Source organism: Tauraco erythrolophus, chromosome 3 (genome assembly GCF_009769465.1).
Source record: "Tauraco erythrolophus isolate bTauEry1 chromosome 3, bTauEry1.pri, whole genome shotgun sequence".
Taxonomy (NCBI): domain Eukaryota; kingdom Metazoa; phylum Chordata; class Aves; order Musophagiformes; family Musophagidae; genus Tauraco; species Tauraco erythrolophus.
In genome coordinates this window covers 50,175,213-50,190,260 of record NC_141467.1, presented here as the reverse complement: position 1 = coordinate 50,190,260, position 15,048 = coordinate 50,175,213, and the positions used below count along the sequence as shown (strand labels likewise).

The following is a 15,048-nucleotide window of genomic DNA, read 5'->3' as shown; positions in this document are numbered from 1 at the left end:
CAGCAGTAGAAGTGTTGGACTCTAGAAACATAAGAAACAAAGATTGAAAGAAACAGTTCAGAACAGGGACAAGTTTCATGTACGGCACGAGGAACGACCCGTTTCTGGATCATGAGAGGAAAGAAAAGTTGTCTCAGCTTCCATGTCGTAGCCGCTCTGCGACAGAAACGTGTGTGCTCGGGTTCGGGCACTGCTTGTTACGATGCAGAAGACTCACCCCGAGCGGGCTGCCCGCAGCATCCCGACAGCGCACGGGAGAAACGCGAGAGATGTGACAGAAACCACCACACTTCCTTATAAATAAAAAACACCGCCAGCAGCACCAGCGACGGGGGAAACCACGCCAGGGGTTTTCCGTGGCTCAGGAGGTGCTCAGGGGTGTCCCTTCGGAGCTGGGCTCTCTGCTCCGGCCAGGGGAGCCCTGGGTGGGGGGCACAGCCTGGCTGCTGCACCACCCCGTCATCCGGTTAAGTTTATTTTGCTCAAAAAAGTCAGAAATATGGGTAATCTATCACCATTTTCACAAACTATGTGAGAACTGAACACACCTGAGGCCTCCGGCTGCCTGTTACGCCTGCCAGCGTTGGCCGCAGTGGCTAAAAATTATCCCAAGGAGGGACGACATACAGGCAACAAACGGGCATAAGCCCTTTTTCTTAGGAAAGCAGGCCGGACACGCCGCCCTGCTCACCGCCTCTGAACCCAAGGCAGACAGGTGATTCACTTGGCAAAAACAACCTTCCAGCGGTGACAGCTCCATCCTTTGTTGCGGCACGCAGCAGCGCCTCCTGAGAACACAGGACAGCACGACAGAACGCGTATTTTATATTTATATTATATACTTATATTTTGTCGGGTTGGTTACGGGTTGGTTACCGGCTGCCCCGCACTGCCACGCCATCCTGGATATTCAAAGACAACAGGGAATATTTTAATTTTTTGTCAGAAAACGGGAACAGCCGAGGTCTGTGACGCCTCATGAGACAATTGCAACTCTAAGTAAAAAGAGCTCCGTGGAGAGGCGGTACAGGCCGTTGGGAAAGGCAGTTTTGCAGCGGGTGTGCGGTGATGGAAGGCGGGAAGAACGCGCGGCTCCTGCGCAGCCCGGCACCGGCGCGGCAGACCCGGGCAGGGGAAGGGAGGGGACACCCTGCTCGCGGGAACCGCGCCCGGCCGCGGAGCGGGACCAGCAGATAAGGCCCCGCCTCGCCTCGCCCCGCCCGCCGCCGCCGCCGGGCCGGGCGAGCAGGAAACTCCCGCCGTTGCCTTACAAGGGCAGACGCGGCGCTCCCTCCGCCCCCCGCCCCTGGAATGCGGTGACCGCACCGCGCCGCACCAAGGCTCCGCTCTGCCGGGGGGGGACGGGCGGGAGGCCGGGGCCGAGGCCTTGACCTCGTTCTCCCCGGGAGGGGTAGAGACCACGGAAAAGAAACGGCAGTCGTGTCGTGAGCCCCCTTGGCACGGTTTGTGGCGCCTTGCCGCCGAAGCGACGAGCTTCGTCGCCACCTCCCCCCGCCCCCCCCCGCCTCTCCGCGCGGATGGTCGCGCCCACGCCTTCCTGCCTCCGCGCCGGCGGGGCGGTGTCCGCTCGCTCTCCGGAAGTGCCGTTGTTGCCGCCGCCGCTCCCCGCCGCGCTCGGACCAGGACCCTCTCCCGCAGCCGCCAGGTAAGGGGGGCTGCCCCAGCGCTCGGTGGCGGGGTCCGGCGACGGCCTGCGGGGTCTGGAGCTGGAGGGAGGATGGGGGGCGCGCGCCGGGCCGGGGACAGTGCGCGGGTCGGGTCGGGTCGGGGCCGGGCCGCCTGAGGGGCCCGGCCGGCGGCGGGCCGGGGGTCGCTTGCGGCGTCACCTGTCTTAGGGGCAGCTGCCCTCGCTTCGCTGCTGCCGGGCCCGACCCGGCCGGAGCCGTGCGTGGCGCGGGCCCCGCGGCTCCTCTTTGGCGGGGAGCGGCCCTGCGCGACCGGGGCTGGAGTGTGTGTGGGGGGATGCTGGCGTGGCGGCGGGCGGAGGCCTCCCCCGTGCGCCGGGCGGTGCGTTGTGACCGCGGGCACGGGCGGCGGCGCCCCTCGGCACAAGCATCCTGTCGGGAGGGATCAGCTGCCTTCCGGCCACCTCGACTCGCTCCAGCCGTTTCTTCGCCGTTGCTAGAGCGGCGGAAGGGGCAGTGTGAAAGCTCCTGCGGTTGGAAGAGGTTGAGATAGCAGGAGAGGTCGTGAGCCCATCCCTTCGTGCTCGAGTTTTGAGAAAATTATGGCTGCGACAAAGCTGTTACGGACAGTTTATAGTGGTTTGCACTCTCAAACTCGCAGGTAGAGGCTTTGTTGAGTCACAAAAACTAGATTTTTAGGCAGACTTGACTCCTGTACAAGGGTTTAGGAAAACTTATTAATGAGAAGCATATTAAGATAGCTCTCAAGACTAGATGAGATTGCATAGGGTACTTTTTTTTCGGAAATGTAATCTGCTCTTTATTGAGCTTCGCTAGAGATCTGCTGAAGTGCCTTGGTTTCATCATCTCTTCCTGCTGCCACCTAGACTATGATGGATGAGTGGTGGTACCTGATGCTGTAACTGATTACAGGAACAGAACTCAGGATTTAGGTTTGAGGTTGACTGTTGAATTTGATGATTTAAGAGAAGGTGACCATTATATCTTAGTTAATAAAGTTCCCAAATACCTGGCAGTGTTAAAAAATTGAGAACTAAATTTTACGTAGATGTGTGTTTTTGTGTTGTGGTTGATTCTTGGGGTTTTTCTGGTTGAGTGTTTTTTTTTGATTTTGAGTGATAGATATTCACAGTTGTCACAAAACCACTGTTGAAACATGAGGCTGTTCTCTGGAATGTAACTTTTGGTCACTGCCAGTAAACAGATCAAACTTGTACCACTGTTAGTGGGTTTCATATCTTATTGTCTGGCTCAAGCTGTTTAGTTGCTCAGTTTTGTCTCCTTCTAAGGTTTATCTCTTTCCCAGAGGTAAGGACCATAAGATGACTTTCTGTGCTTCTGTAGTTTGATATCCATTGCTCTTGCTGGACTAAGCAAATGAATGTAAATGTACAAGCAGCACAGATGGCACAGCGTTACTACCTCGTTAGTCCAGTGGGTGCAATTTATTCATTTTTTTAATATGTGAAACCCTTCCTAACTAAAGGCTGTGTTTTCGGAAGTATCTTATGCTAAGTTATACAGGCACGACTTTACATTAGAAGTTTCTTGAACAGTTTCCAAAACATGGCCCAGACCATTCAGTGCATCATAGTATTAACAGAGACTAAACCTGCCTGTTATGACTTGTACAATGTAATGTGAAGTATTTATACTTTTTATCTACTGTAATTCTTCTGGTTTCAGCCTATACTTCACCTATTTCAATTATAAAAGCATGATTTTTTTTTTTCCTAAAGAAATGGTCAGGTGGATTTATCAGATGAAATCCTATTTTCTCTAAAATTAGTAGGTCTGATGCTTTACTCAAATAAGGCTAATTCTGGCTCGTTACTTCATTCACTGTTGTACACAGAGATAACACTAAGTGTAAACACTTGGAACTTTTTCATCATAAATTGACATCAGTCCAGTTAACCAGAGATTTGTTTTTCTGAACATGTTCTGATTTATCACCTTCTTTCTAATAGTGTTTCCCAGAGCTGAGTGCAGCCTTTCAGATATAGCACAGCCTTGTGGGATCTGTATGCAGGCTGACAGGTCCCTTGAAGTGAAGGAGTTGTGCCTTCTGTATTCTCTGCAGCTGCCTCCCAAGCCTGGTTGAGAGAAACTTAGAAAATAGTAGCACAAGCATTGGCAAATATTTAGTCTTCTCTCTCTGGTACGATGTTATCATATGGCAGGCTTCTGAGCAGACTTAAAAAGCTGTCCATGTGGAGCTACAGTTGGCAGTAGTCTGCTTTTGTTACCTCCTCTTGATTAGGATAGAATCGTACGTGAGAAAATTGCAGGTAGTGGCTTGCTGGGAGCACCGCCTTGCAGCGCATGCGAAGTAAACATTTTGGTTTACTTTGAATAGGCCGTACCATGAAAACTATATGAATTGTTTCAGAGAACAGTTATTAGCAGGTACTGTTTGTCTCTATTTTGGGTAGTGGAACTCTTAATCAATAATTCAGAGTTTAACTTGGATGAGAGTTTTTACTGAGGTAAGAAAAAGACTGAAGTTATGCACAACACTTGACTGCAGCTTGAAAGCAAACTACCTTTATTGTCAGCTGTCTTCATAAATACTGAGATGTCAGGAGTTCATATTTATTTGTTGCAGTGTTGTTGGAGGCCAGGCATCTCAGATAGCCTGTGGTTAGTGAATGCAATGAGGAGAACTTCAGCGTTGTTAAATGATGCGCAGTTGCATTTCATAGGCTATTTTTAGTTGGAGACATAATGGGTTTTTTTTATACGTCAGAAGAACGTTGTATATGCACGTAGGATTTAAAAGTGTGGAATTAGCAGGGGAAATCAGTAGCACTCGTTGTAGACAGACTGAGAAGGACGTAACCATGGAATATCCTTTTATGATCCAGATGCTTGGTACAGCATGTCATGTATCTGATACAAAGCAAGGTAATTAAGGTCTTTTCTTTAATTAAAACCAGAAAACCTAACTGCTTTTGCCTGAATATTGAATTGATTGACCTGTAAGGGAGTTACTTTGCTTAATTTCACTCCCTTTTTTTAAGGAAGCATCCAAGTTAGTAACTTCAGTCTTGCTTTTCAGGAGTCTAACAGAAATTATAGTAACTTTGAGCAAACTGTCTGAGAAACTGTTAGAACTGTGCTGTGACTCTGATTAGAATTGCATTTCTGACTAGATACTTTTCTAAGTTATAAAATTAATACTTAGTCATGAGAATGACAACATTTTGAAATTTTCACTACAGGTGAAGCTTGAATTTGTCCTCTTTCAGGACTTGCTGCAAGTGCTTCCTGTAAATTTCAAAACCAAGGATGAAAGGAACCTGGCTTGCATAACATTTGGTCTGGGCTTAGTAAGGGAAGATAGCAACATGGATTGCTTGCATTAGATAAAACTAAAGCAAAGAGGTGTACAAGACTCTTAGAAACAACATTAAACAGGGTCTGCCTTGCTTTGACCCAATAGCAATGCTGAGGTCTTTGTGTTTGCATTTCAGTGAATGACTCAGCTTTTCATGCTTGTACCATCAACCATAGTCGAACACTAAATGTATCTTCCCAGGTAAATAGAAGCAGTTAACTTGAAAGCCTCACTTCTACTCTGATTATATTAGTGTTATAACATGTAAACTACTGAGTTTATTTATTCATTTGACAGCTCAAGGGAAACGATTAAATTAGTGTATTTGTGATACATGGAACTATATAAAGACTATGCGAATACATAAATGTTTTAAAAAGTTGATGACTTAAAAGAAACAATCTTCAAATTTTTAGAACTATTATGTCATTAATTTATTTTAAAAAGAGTATGCTTGCATTTGCATATGTATTGTGTAATAGTTCCGCTGCAAAAGAGAATAGCAACATACGTGAGTGTCCTTTCTAACACGCACAATCCTCTAGTTGACTTTGAAAGAACTCTAGTAGGAGGTCTTTGGCATATCTTTATCCCAGCCCCAGTACAATTCAACAATCTTGACAAAAACATTAGGTTTCATCAGGGTCACTCTGTGTCCTGAGACCTACTGCTCTTTTGAAAGCCAGAGCCTAAAATTTGTTGTTTTTTTTTTCCTCTCTCAAATGTGACCTTAGCATACTACTTAATTTAACCACTACATACTATGCTAGGTTAGCAGTCCGTAACCTTCCATGTGGTAGGTCAGCAGTGCCTCCTAAACTGCGAGGTATGTAGTCATCTTAATTTGCAGAAGCTGCAGATAGTGTTGAATCAGCAATGCAGTACTCACTGTGTGAGTTTGATTTCAAGAACTATGATTTGATTTGGTTTTTAACATAGCCTGCTATTGGTCTACAGTGCCAGTCCCTGAATCCTGAAAGGCATTATGCTTAATAGCAAGTGAAGTCTGAATGAAAGAAAACGGAGCAGAAGATGTTAAAATAAATGTGTGTTTTGGGTTATTTGTTTGTAACATGGAATTTGATATTCCTTTATCCATCCCTCCCCCAAGGACTTGTGATCTGATTTAATAAGGCTAAATCTTGGATATGTTTCTGTCTTCCTAGAACCAACAGCCACCATGTCGAGCAAAAGGGCAAAGACGAAGACCACCAAGAAGCGCCCTCAGCGCGCCACTTCCAATGTATTTGCAATGTTCGATCAGTCGCAGATTCAGGAATTCAAGGAGGCCTTCAACATGATCGACCAGAACAGGGATGGCTTCATTGACAAAGAGGACTTGCACGACATGCTTGCCTCCCTTGGTAATGTCACTTTTCTGTTTCTGCTTGCCAAACAAAAAGGCACTGTTATAGTTAGAACAATTGAGTTTGGGACAGCTTATGAGAGGTGTCTCAGTTTGTATGCTGCTATTCAGCTGACTTTTTGTTTTAGTTTGAAAGCTAAACCGGATATGTATCCCTTGATTTGTAGGAAAGAATCCAACGGATGAATACCTAGATGCCATGATGAATGAGGCTCCAGGCCCCATAAACTTCACAATGTTCCTCACAATGTTTGGTGAGAAGTTAAATGGCACTGATCCGGAAGATGTAATCAGGAATGCTTTTGCTTGCTTTGACGAAGAAGCAACAGGTATGGGGGTTAAATAACAGTGTACGTGTATTACTCCTACTTACTTTTGCAACAATAAATACTTTTGTAACAATAAATACTTGTATTCATAGAAGTGGCAATGTGTTTTTTGGCTCTGAAAATTATGATTTCAGCAAACTAAAATCATGCCTGTATCCTCATCAGCTGGAAGTACCTTTTCAAACACTGTAAAACTTAAAATCCCAAACTTCTAGCACTTCAGTTCTGCTATTCAAGACAGGAGAAAGTAAAAAAAGTTGTTGATTAGGAGCTAGGGTCTTAAAACTTTCCTAACTTAAAATTCAGCACCAGGGCAACTTTTCTAAGGGGATCCTTGCTTTCAAAGCTGTTGTGCTTTTATGAAGAACTTGTTTGCTGTCAGCAACTTGTATCCACTTTCCCTCTGTTAAGCTGCACTTAAAGGAGAAGAAAATGAATACAAGGAAAAACCTTACGTGGCTTACAAGAGTGCTGATAGAAGGAATGACAAGTTGTATAAGGCTGCTTGTTTCATAAACAATGCCAAAAACATGTTCTTTGCAACCAGTCGAGTAAATCTGAGTTTTGTCACTCATTTAAGATCAGTTTAAAGTCTTTGAAATATTTCAGATTTCCCGGTGTTTTCTGTACTTGTTGAACATTGGTTGTCAAGTTTCATCCTTTTTTTTTTTTAAGTGATTTTAATTAGGAATGTTTAAGACAAACGGTTCCCCTTTGTGTAAAATACACAGTTGTTAGAAGGATCTCAGTACTACTGGGAGTATAGCCCTGCTGTTGGGAAGAAGGTCCCATATGTACACTGACAAATATGTATATTCTTTGAAACAACATAGGCAAATAACAAAAATGGCCTTCACTTGAAGTAGTGAGACCATGCAAATTAACTAATGGGCTCAACTTGATTCAATGCTTGTAATTATTTGGCAATTATAGTAATAGGCTTTAATGGCTTTGTTTTCATTTGGCAACAAAGACTGTAGGTATCTTTAATTGAAACAGAGTTCAAAAAAATAAATTATTATCCGTTGATTAGCAGATAAATGTAAAAACTCCTTTTTTGTGTTTCTCTCTGTACATCTCGTTCTAGGGTTCATCCAAGAAGACTACCTGCGGGAGCTGCTGACGACGATGGGAGACAGGTTCACAGATGAAGAGGTAGATGAGCTGTACAGAGAGGCACCCATCGACAAAAAGGGGAATTTCAACTACATTGAGTTCACGCGCATCCTGAAACATGGCGCTAAAGACAAGGATGACTGAGCAAAGCTCCAGATACCTGCAGATATCTCTACTTTACACTTATGTTTATTTTTGAGGGTTTATTCCTGATAGAACCTGTTGCATGCATTTAGCTTTACAGCTTTTGCCTTTCTCAATGTATTTATCTATTCCAGGCCATTTAGGCACATTTGCACCTGTGTAATCAGACTGGAAGAGGGAAAAATATTGTGAGGAAAAGGATATGGGGACAAAGATCCCTGGACTTTGATAGTCCAGGAAAATAATCTCAATGTTACTGGTTTAGCTGGATTTTTACATTTTTGTAATAAATGACACTTTGAAATAAAGATTGCTATATAGATAAAATACCTCAAATTCTTTTCTGAAGAATGACATTTCTAATATGCATTTACAAATGCAGGTGTTAACTGTATTTTATTTGCAGTTGCAAACAAGCTGGAAAACTCATTTTTGTAATGTTTGGTTTGATGTCATGCAGTTCTGAAATGCTCCTAGCAGCGTGAGCTGGTGTCTTTAAAACATAGCTGTACAAATCTTGTACCTCAGCTTTTTGAAGTGGGGTCTGACTGGTGTAAGTAGCTAGCCAGAGAAATGCTTAAGGAAGTTTGTTACAGTTGCCTAAAGGCCAGCAAAGAACATCTATTATTCTTAAGGAGATACCATGCCCAACTCTTATTTCCTTTTAATACTGATAGGATATTAGCAATATTTTCATGTCAAAGTTGCGTTCTTGTTTGCTAAATTCTTATGCTGGCAATAAGTGGGAATTAGGCTTTTTTTTTTTTCCTTTCTGCTGAAGGAAGCTTGTGGAAAGGAATCTCTTTGAGCTACAGTGTTTGTGCTGGCACTAATTAACAGCAATATATGGCCAGAAAACCTACATAAAGCTTTAGTGTTCTGCCACTAATGCATTTGCCTGTGGGAGTGTGAGAAGAGTTGTTCTGAAAATTAACTTGGCAAAAGCCTGTACATGCTAAAGTCTGTCTCATGTTTTAAAGGATCATATGTTTTCCTCGGCTGCATTGATAAGATGGCTTTTAAGCAAGCAGGAATCATGCATTCAAGAACAGCTCTGCTGCTGATGTTGTCTCAAATACCAAGAAAAGAGGAAGGTTGTTCTCTTAGTTCTTAGCATGACTTTGTCCTTCCATGTGTCCCATTCTCTTGGCTCCTGCAAGCTAAAAAGCATCAGGGGAATTTTATTTTACCTACATATTTATCAGTTTAAGTGATAATCCTCTTACCCAGAAACCATGCCCTGAGCTACTGGACATGACTTCAAAAAAGGTCCCAAGGAATAGGAATTTTACTTTTGCTAAAGGGTGTGTAAAAGCTGGGACAGCGTAAGCTGTGAGGAGGGTTTGTCTCATGTCCCATGTGGTAGCACAAAAGCTTGGTTACTTCATCTTGCTTCTGTCCCTAGTATGGCAGTTATGAAGATATTCTGTATTTAGCTGTGTAAATAGGTTAACTTGACAAAGTACATTCAGGTATACTTTTTTTTTTAATTCCTAGGTGCCTTATTCTACTTCTGGGTTTAAATAAACTGAGTTTTCAGCTATTCTTTTCCCACTTTTGTGTGCTATCTGCTAACTGGAACTTAGGCTCAATTTTTCTTTTTCTCCTATGTATGCCATGTTCTTGGCTACATACTACTTCAGACTGCCACACCTGCTCCTGTTCTCAAAAGTTTGGTTTTAAACTATCTTAGTGCTCTTCAGTATGGTTGCTGAGGCATTTCTACAGGGGATGCCTGCGAGGTTGTAGCAAGGGCTGATTTTTTTTTTTTTTTTTGAAAGGCAGCTTACAAGCAAGTATGGAAGCTTTCACCTACAACATCCATATGGCAAAGTACATGCAAGCAGCCTGCATTAAGGATAGGTGTTAGGCTGTCTTGATTACTTTTTCCCTTTGACCATCTAAGTGGTGTAAGATTCAGAGGATCAGTTTTCTTCTGTTATGAACACTGGGTCTCCAAACTATTCTTTTCCTGATCTTGTCTTTTCATTAAATTTTAGGTGCTGTTATGTTAGTTACACTGAGTAATTGGCAGACAAGTAAGTTGGATTTTTCTTGCTGGAAATAAGTTTTGAAGGAGTGATTTTTAAATCCTAAATATGAGTTCCATAAAAGAGAATCCGGTATCCTCCTTGAGAGGAAATTGTGCACTTCAAAATTTTCTGTACTGCTCCTCTCAACTTTTGAACAGCTACCTGAAACTGGGATGTAGCTGCTTGTTCCTTTGCTTTGTCACATTGTGTGTGTGTGCTGTGTTCTTGGCTGCTCTCTCTGATCAGTGGCTGGGAACAGGGAACTGTATTAATTGTTAAGTTACCTACTCAGGAAGACACATTATTGAGGAAGAATTTCTAAGGATGTTCAAGTATAGCTAATGATGACCTTCCAAGTTCAGGTTTCCCCAGTATCTGTACTGTAATGTAGGAGACCAGTTAGCCTGCAAGTGGGCACAAAACCCTTAACCACTGGAAGGCGTTGAGATCTATAGACCCAGCCAAGAAACCATATAAGAGCATCAGATGCATTTTGTAGCTAGGCAGCGAGGAATGTCCAGACAGCTGAGGTTTCATGCCAAGGGCTGTAGGGATGTGTCATCAATAATCCAGTTCCAAAAATAAAAATAACTTTGGTCACTGAAACAGCTTAAGATTCTGATGACTTAGGCTTAGTGTTTTGCAGTCAAAATCTTGGAACCTAATCTTTTCTCCCTTGGGGTTCATATAGAATAGTTTCCAAGCTCCACGCCAGACTAAGCTTATGATGAAAAATTATTTTTATAGGCTGATGCACACATTTAATAGTCTTACCTCTGCAGTGATATGTAATGCCCCGTGAAGCACTATTGAAAAGCAGTGGTTTATTTTACATGACCCATTTACCCGGTTCTAAGGCTGCATCCACAGAGGTCGAATTGAAGCCGAAGAGCTATTGCAGCTGCGTGAGAAACCTCCAAAGAGGACTACGCTTGGGTGAAGTGCTGCCAGTATATGCTCGCCTGCTGCTTTTTTTTCCCCCTCCTCTGACTGTTGCTGGAGATACTGGTAATATGCAACGTTTTAAGCATTCAGCATACACTTGTTTCTGCTCTTTACGCCGCATTACTTAGGCAAATAGAACCATCTTTTATCACATAGTGATCAGATGACTGGAGCGTTTCACAACATGAGGTCAGCTTAATATACTAGCTCAGCAACTAACTGATGTCAGAGACGGTGTTCGTACACTCTGAAGCACAGATCCATTTCACCACTGACCTAAGAACTATCTTTAGATGGCTTGTTTCTAGGATCACTGTCATATGTTGAGAAACAAAATGTAGCACAGGGGGCCCATCATGGCACAGAACACCAGTATTTGTACGCATTTGTGTCCTGCTCAGTGCCTTTGTTCCAAAAGCTGGAAAATATCTGAAATCTTGCCATCACATGTTTCTTGTGGCCATGGCCTTTTCTTGTCTGGAATGTTACTAATCTATTATTTGGTATGTTTCTGGGGAGTTTCAAATGGCAACTAATAGCTCTTTTACCATACTGAAGGCATCCAGACAATGTAAGTCCAAATAACGAGAGAGTAACAATCAAAGTAGAGGCAGGAACGTTTTAGATTTCAGCAGTTAATCTGCCACTGGTATTGCCTATGTACCCATGCTCCTACTTTGGCTTGCTTACTTAATTTTTCAAACTCTACTGTCATTTTTAGGAAACCTCCTCCTTCGGAAAAATGATTTAGGATGACAGTAACTCAGAAACAGTATTACAGAAGCCAGGAACAATACAGAGGCAAAAAGAAATCAGTAAATGCCTCTCAAAATGCAGCTGAAAAATGAGTTACCATGAAATGTTGAAAAGCAGTACTGGGGAAAAAAAAAAAAAAATCCACACAGTTCATTTTTGTTGTGTTCTGAGCAGCAGCTCCACAGAAATACTGTTTTCCTAAACTTTCGATAGAAAATCTACTGTCTTTAAAAAAAAAAAAAATGGCAGCACCTTGTTGCTCTTCCTATTTTCCTCTGCAGCCCGTGGGCCTGTACTCACATCATTCCCTGTTCCCTGGGACCATTCATTTTGGGTAGGGTTGAGCTCAGTTGCTGCAGGCAGACAAAGCAGGCAGGCTGCTGTGGCAGCACATCCTTTGCAAATCCCTGCACCAGACCTTGAAAAAAAGCACCTTGCAATGCAAATTTCAACAATACAGAAATAAATACTGCCAAGGAATGTTTTCAGACCAATGTGTGATACCTGTTTTCTCCCTAGAGAACAGATCATACATCACAGACATTGCATCCCAGGGCTTAAGGGGTTGTGCAATTTGTATGAATGTAATAAATCTGCAGGAAGATGTTTACATGTTTCTCGGAAGCCTGTCATTAACAGAAGCATAGGAAATCAAACTGGCTCCTGGAAAATCCCAGCTGCTTCCTGCGTGCAGACTCCTCACGCAGCCATCATTCAGACTCTTAGTAAACCAGCCTTGCACTTTGATAAAGCTTGAAAGTCAGTCACAAATACTACGGGATTAAGCAAGCCCAGAGTAACTCGGATACATGTGCCTGAAGGAGCGGATAGTGTGTGACAGCAGCACTCAGTTTAGCCTTCTTGTAAGCTGTCACTGCTCAATTTTGCAAGGTTTATTTAATTCTTAATTTGTAATTTCCTCACTTTGACTATGTTAGGGTATCAGTGAGTACAACCTCCCTAAATAGTTAACTACATTTTGTTTTGTTTTGTTTTTCCTTATGAATGTTGCAGGCATAGCTCCTTGGGAGTTAGACGACAGCATTTCGCAATAATTTCCAGCCTCTGTCTAGCATATTCAAATGAGTGACTGTAAAATAAGGCCTGCGAGTCCCGTCTTGGTATTTGCTAAAATAGACCTGGCATCAGACACGAGTAACTTGAGCCTTGACTTAGCATTGTATCTAACAGATACTGAGGGTTTTTCTCCTTCTATCGAATTCTTCTTCCTGAACTGTGAGCTAACCATCTCTGATGCAACATATTACCACCCCACAAGAAGCATGTTGATTTTGAAATAGCTCCACCAGCCAACCAAGCTTCCATAGGCGTCAGCTAACAAGAAAACTGATAACACCTTCCTTTTCATGTCAAACACCTGACCAAATATACTCCTTGTTTTCTGGGTATGCTTTAACATACCATTTTAGGCCTTCAGCAAAGCATTGTGCACATTCCATTTCCTTCCTTCCTTGTATGTACACATTGTCAGATAGATACAAACACTAATTTAACATCTAAGCAGAGGGGACATGCGTATGTCCTTAGGTTTAGTACAATTAGGTACACCCGTTTGAAAGACTGGAGGCCTCGCTCTCTTCTTACTAAGAACACCTTATCAACACTTATTTTTGCATTTCACTTATAAACATTGTGGAATCATGGTGTCTGGCAACATTTCTGCTTAAAACTAGTGCAAAAAAAGAGAAAAACTCACAAAGATTTGGCTAAAATTATTGCAACTTACCAGCTGGGATAAAAAAACAAGTGACGGACATATAACAGAAGTGGCAATACAGTGACTTCATTATCATTGAGAACAAGTAGCAAGGGACAAAAACCCAGCAGAAACTAACAGCCCAAGATGTACTTTTCAGCTTTTTTTTTTTTTATTTATTTGTGTTCTTATATATAAAGGACTTTGGACTTGGGAATGCAAGGAGCACCTTATCTGCTGAGTCCAGTCCCTCAATACTCCACCAAATGTGTTTCAGGGCCCGTTCATACAGTGATCGAGCTGCAGATTTAAATAATTATATTGGAGTTTTTGTTTTCTCCTGTTTCACAACACTTCAGAGACTGACTTTATTTGTGTTCCATGACATTTCTCTGCTTTGTCCTTGGCCTTGGTGTATCATTGTCATACAATTCTCTAGAGAACTTATGTTCTCACCTTTTCCTCAGCTATGCACACTGGAAGTTACCAGAAAGTCAAAACCAGAGCTATTTCTCATTTTCAATATGAAGAAAGAATATATCTTTCTCCTATAGGCTCCAGAACATTCTCTGAGAGCCTTTATTTTTCATGCTTCAGCATCTACACTGTGGCAGGGACCACCTGGGAAAGCAATAACTTACCACTTTTATTCAGGAGGTCTTTGAATTAAAACATGGAATACCTCGCAGTTGGTTAAAAGTCTTGCTCTGAGGCCCTCCAAGAGACCCAAGTGAGGACATGCGTTCAGAATCCTTTCTTTCACTCATGATTTCTCAAACGTTTTCCCTTTGAATCACAGCGCTGGAGCTATTTTTGGAGATATTCCAGAATAATTCTGGGACACTCCCAGCATCACAAAAAGAATGACTGTCACGCTGACTGATAGAGCACTGCACTTGGGATAGCGTGACAGAGACAACAGATTCCAGCTGGAATCAGGGAAGAAGAGATGGAAAGGCAGTTGGATGAGCCAAAGTGAATTGCTACATGAAGCAAATGACAGTCAAAATGCTTTTGTTAAATGACTGTTTAGACTCAGAAATTACCTAGAACAAAATTTGGAAGTATCCAATTGTGCTGCCAATACTTAACCTCTCTAATTAGCATTTGCTAGTTTTGTTGAACAGTGATAATAGGCTCAGAAAAATCTCTTAACTGGCAAAACCATCCAACTTTCACACACTTTTAATTCTTAATTCAATGTGAAAATCACAAATATGCTTTCCACTTTGTCTCCTTTTTTTATGCTCTTCGTTTGTTTCCTTTGTGTATCCTCAGTCTTACTTCTATGATGACCAAGGGTATGGAATGGCCTCTGTACAAGAAAAATTACCTAAGCAGAACTCTTTGCTACAGCTAACGGAACACACAAGAGCTCTCTAGAAGCAAAAGTAACACAAAAGAGGTGGACACACAATTCAGCCTTAGCATCACTTCCAATACAAAGTCTAAAGCATCAAGTAAAAATAGGAATAGGTAGGTTCAAAATTAGTAAGGTGAAGTTTTTCATGTAACAAACAGCAACCTTGCAAAAGAATCCAAAAACACCTGCAAAGGATATTGTGAAGCTAACTTTACATCACTTCAAGGACTACATAGCAGGCAAGCTCATGAAAAAAGTTCATCCTGGGTAGC

The 15,048-nt window shown here is 42.6% G+C and overlaps 1 protein-coding gene across 2 annotated transcripts; it reads left to right on the top strand.

Annotated features, from left to right (window-relative positions):
• Positions 1-1,632: 1,632 nt before the first annotated feature.
• On the top strand, positions 1,633-9,474 carry LOC104371306 (myosin regulatory light chain 2, smooth muscle minor isoform). Of its 2 annotated transcripts, none has more exons than XM_086609221.1 (4): positions 1,633-1,666; positions 6,174-6,371; positions 6,541-6,702; positions 7,790-9,474. In XM_086609221.1, exons 2-4 carry the CDS (start codon positions 6,188-6,190, stop codon positions 7,960-7,962), a joined length of 519 nt encoding a protein of 172 aa, XP_086465347.1. In that variant the 5' UTR covers positions 1,633-1,666; positions 6,174-6,187; the 3' UTR covers positions 7,963-9,474. The 2 variants fall into 2 exon arrangements, with proteins under 2 accessions (XP_086465347.1, XP_009986193.2); XM_009987891.2 differs by lacking the exon at positions 1,633-1,666 and adding an exon at positions 4,430-4,574.
• Positions 9,475-15,048: the final 5,574 nt, after the last annotated feature.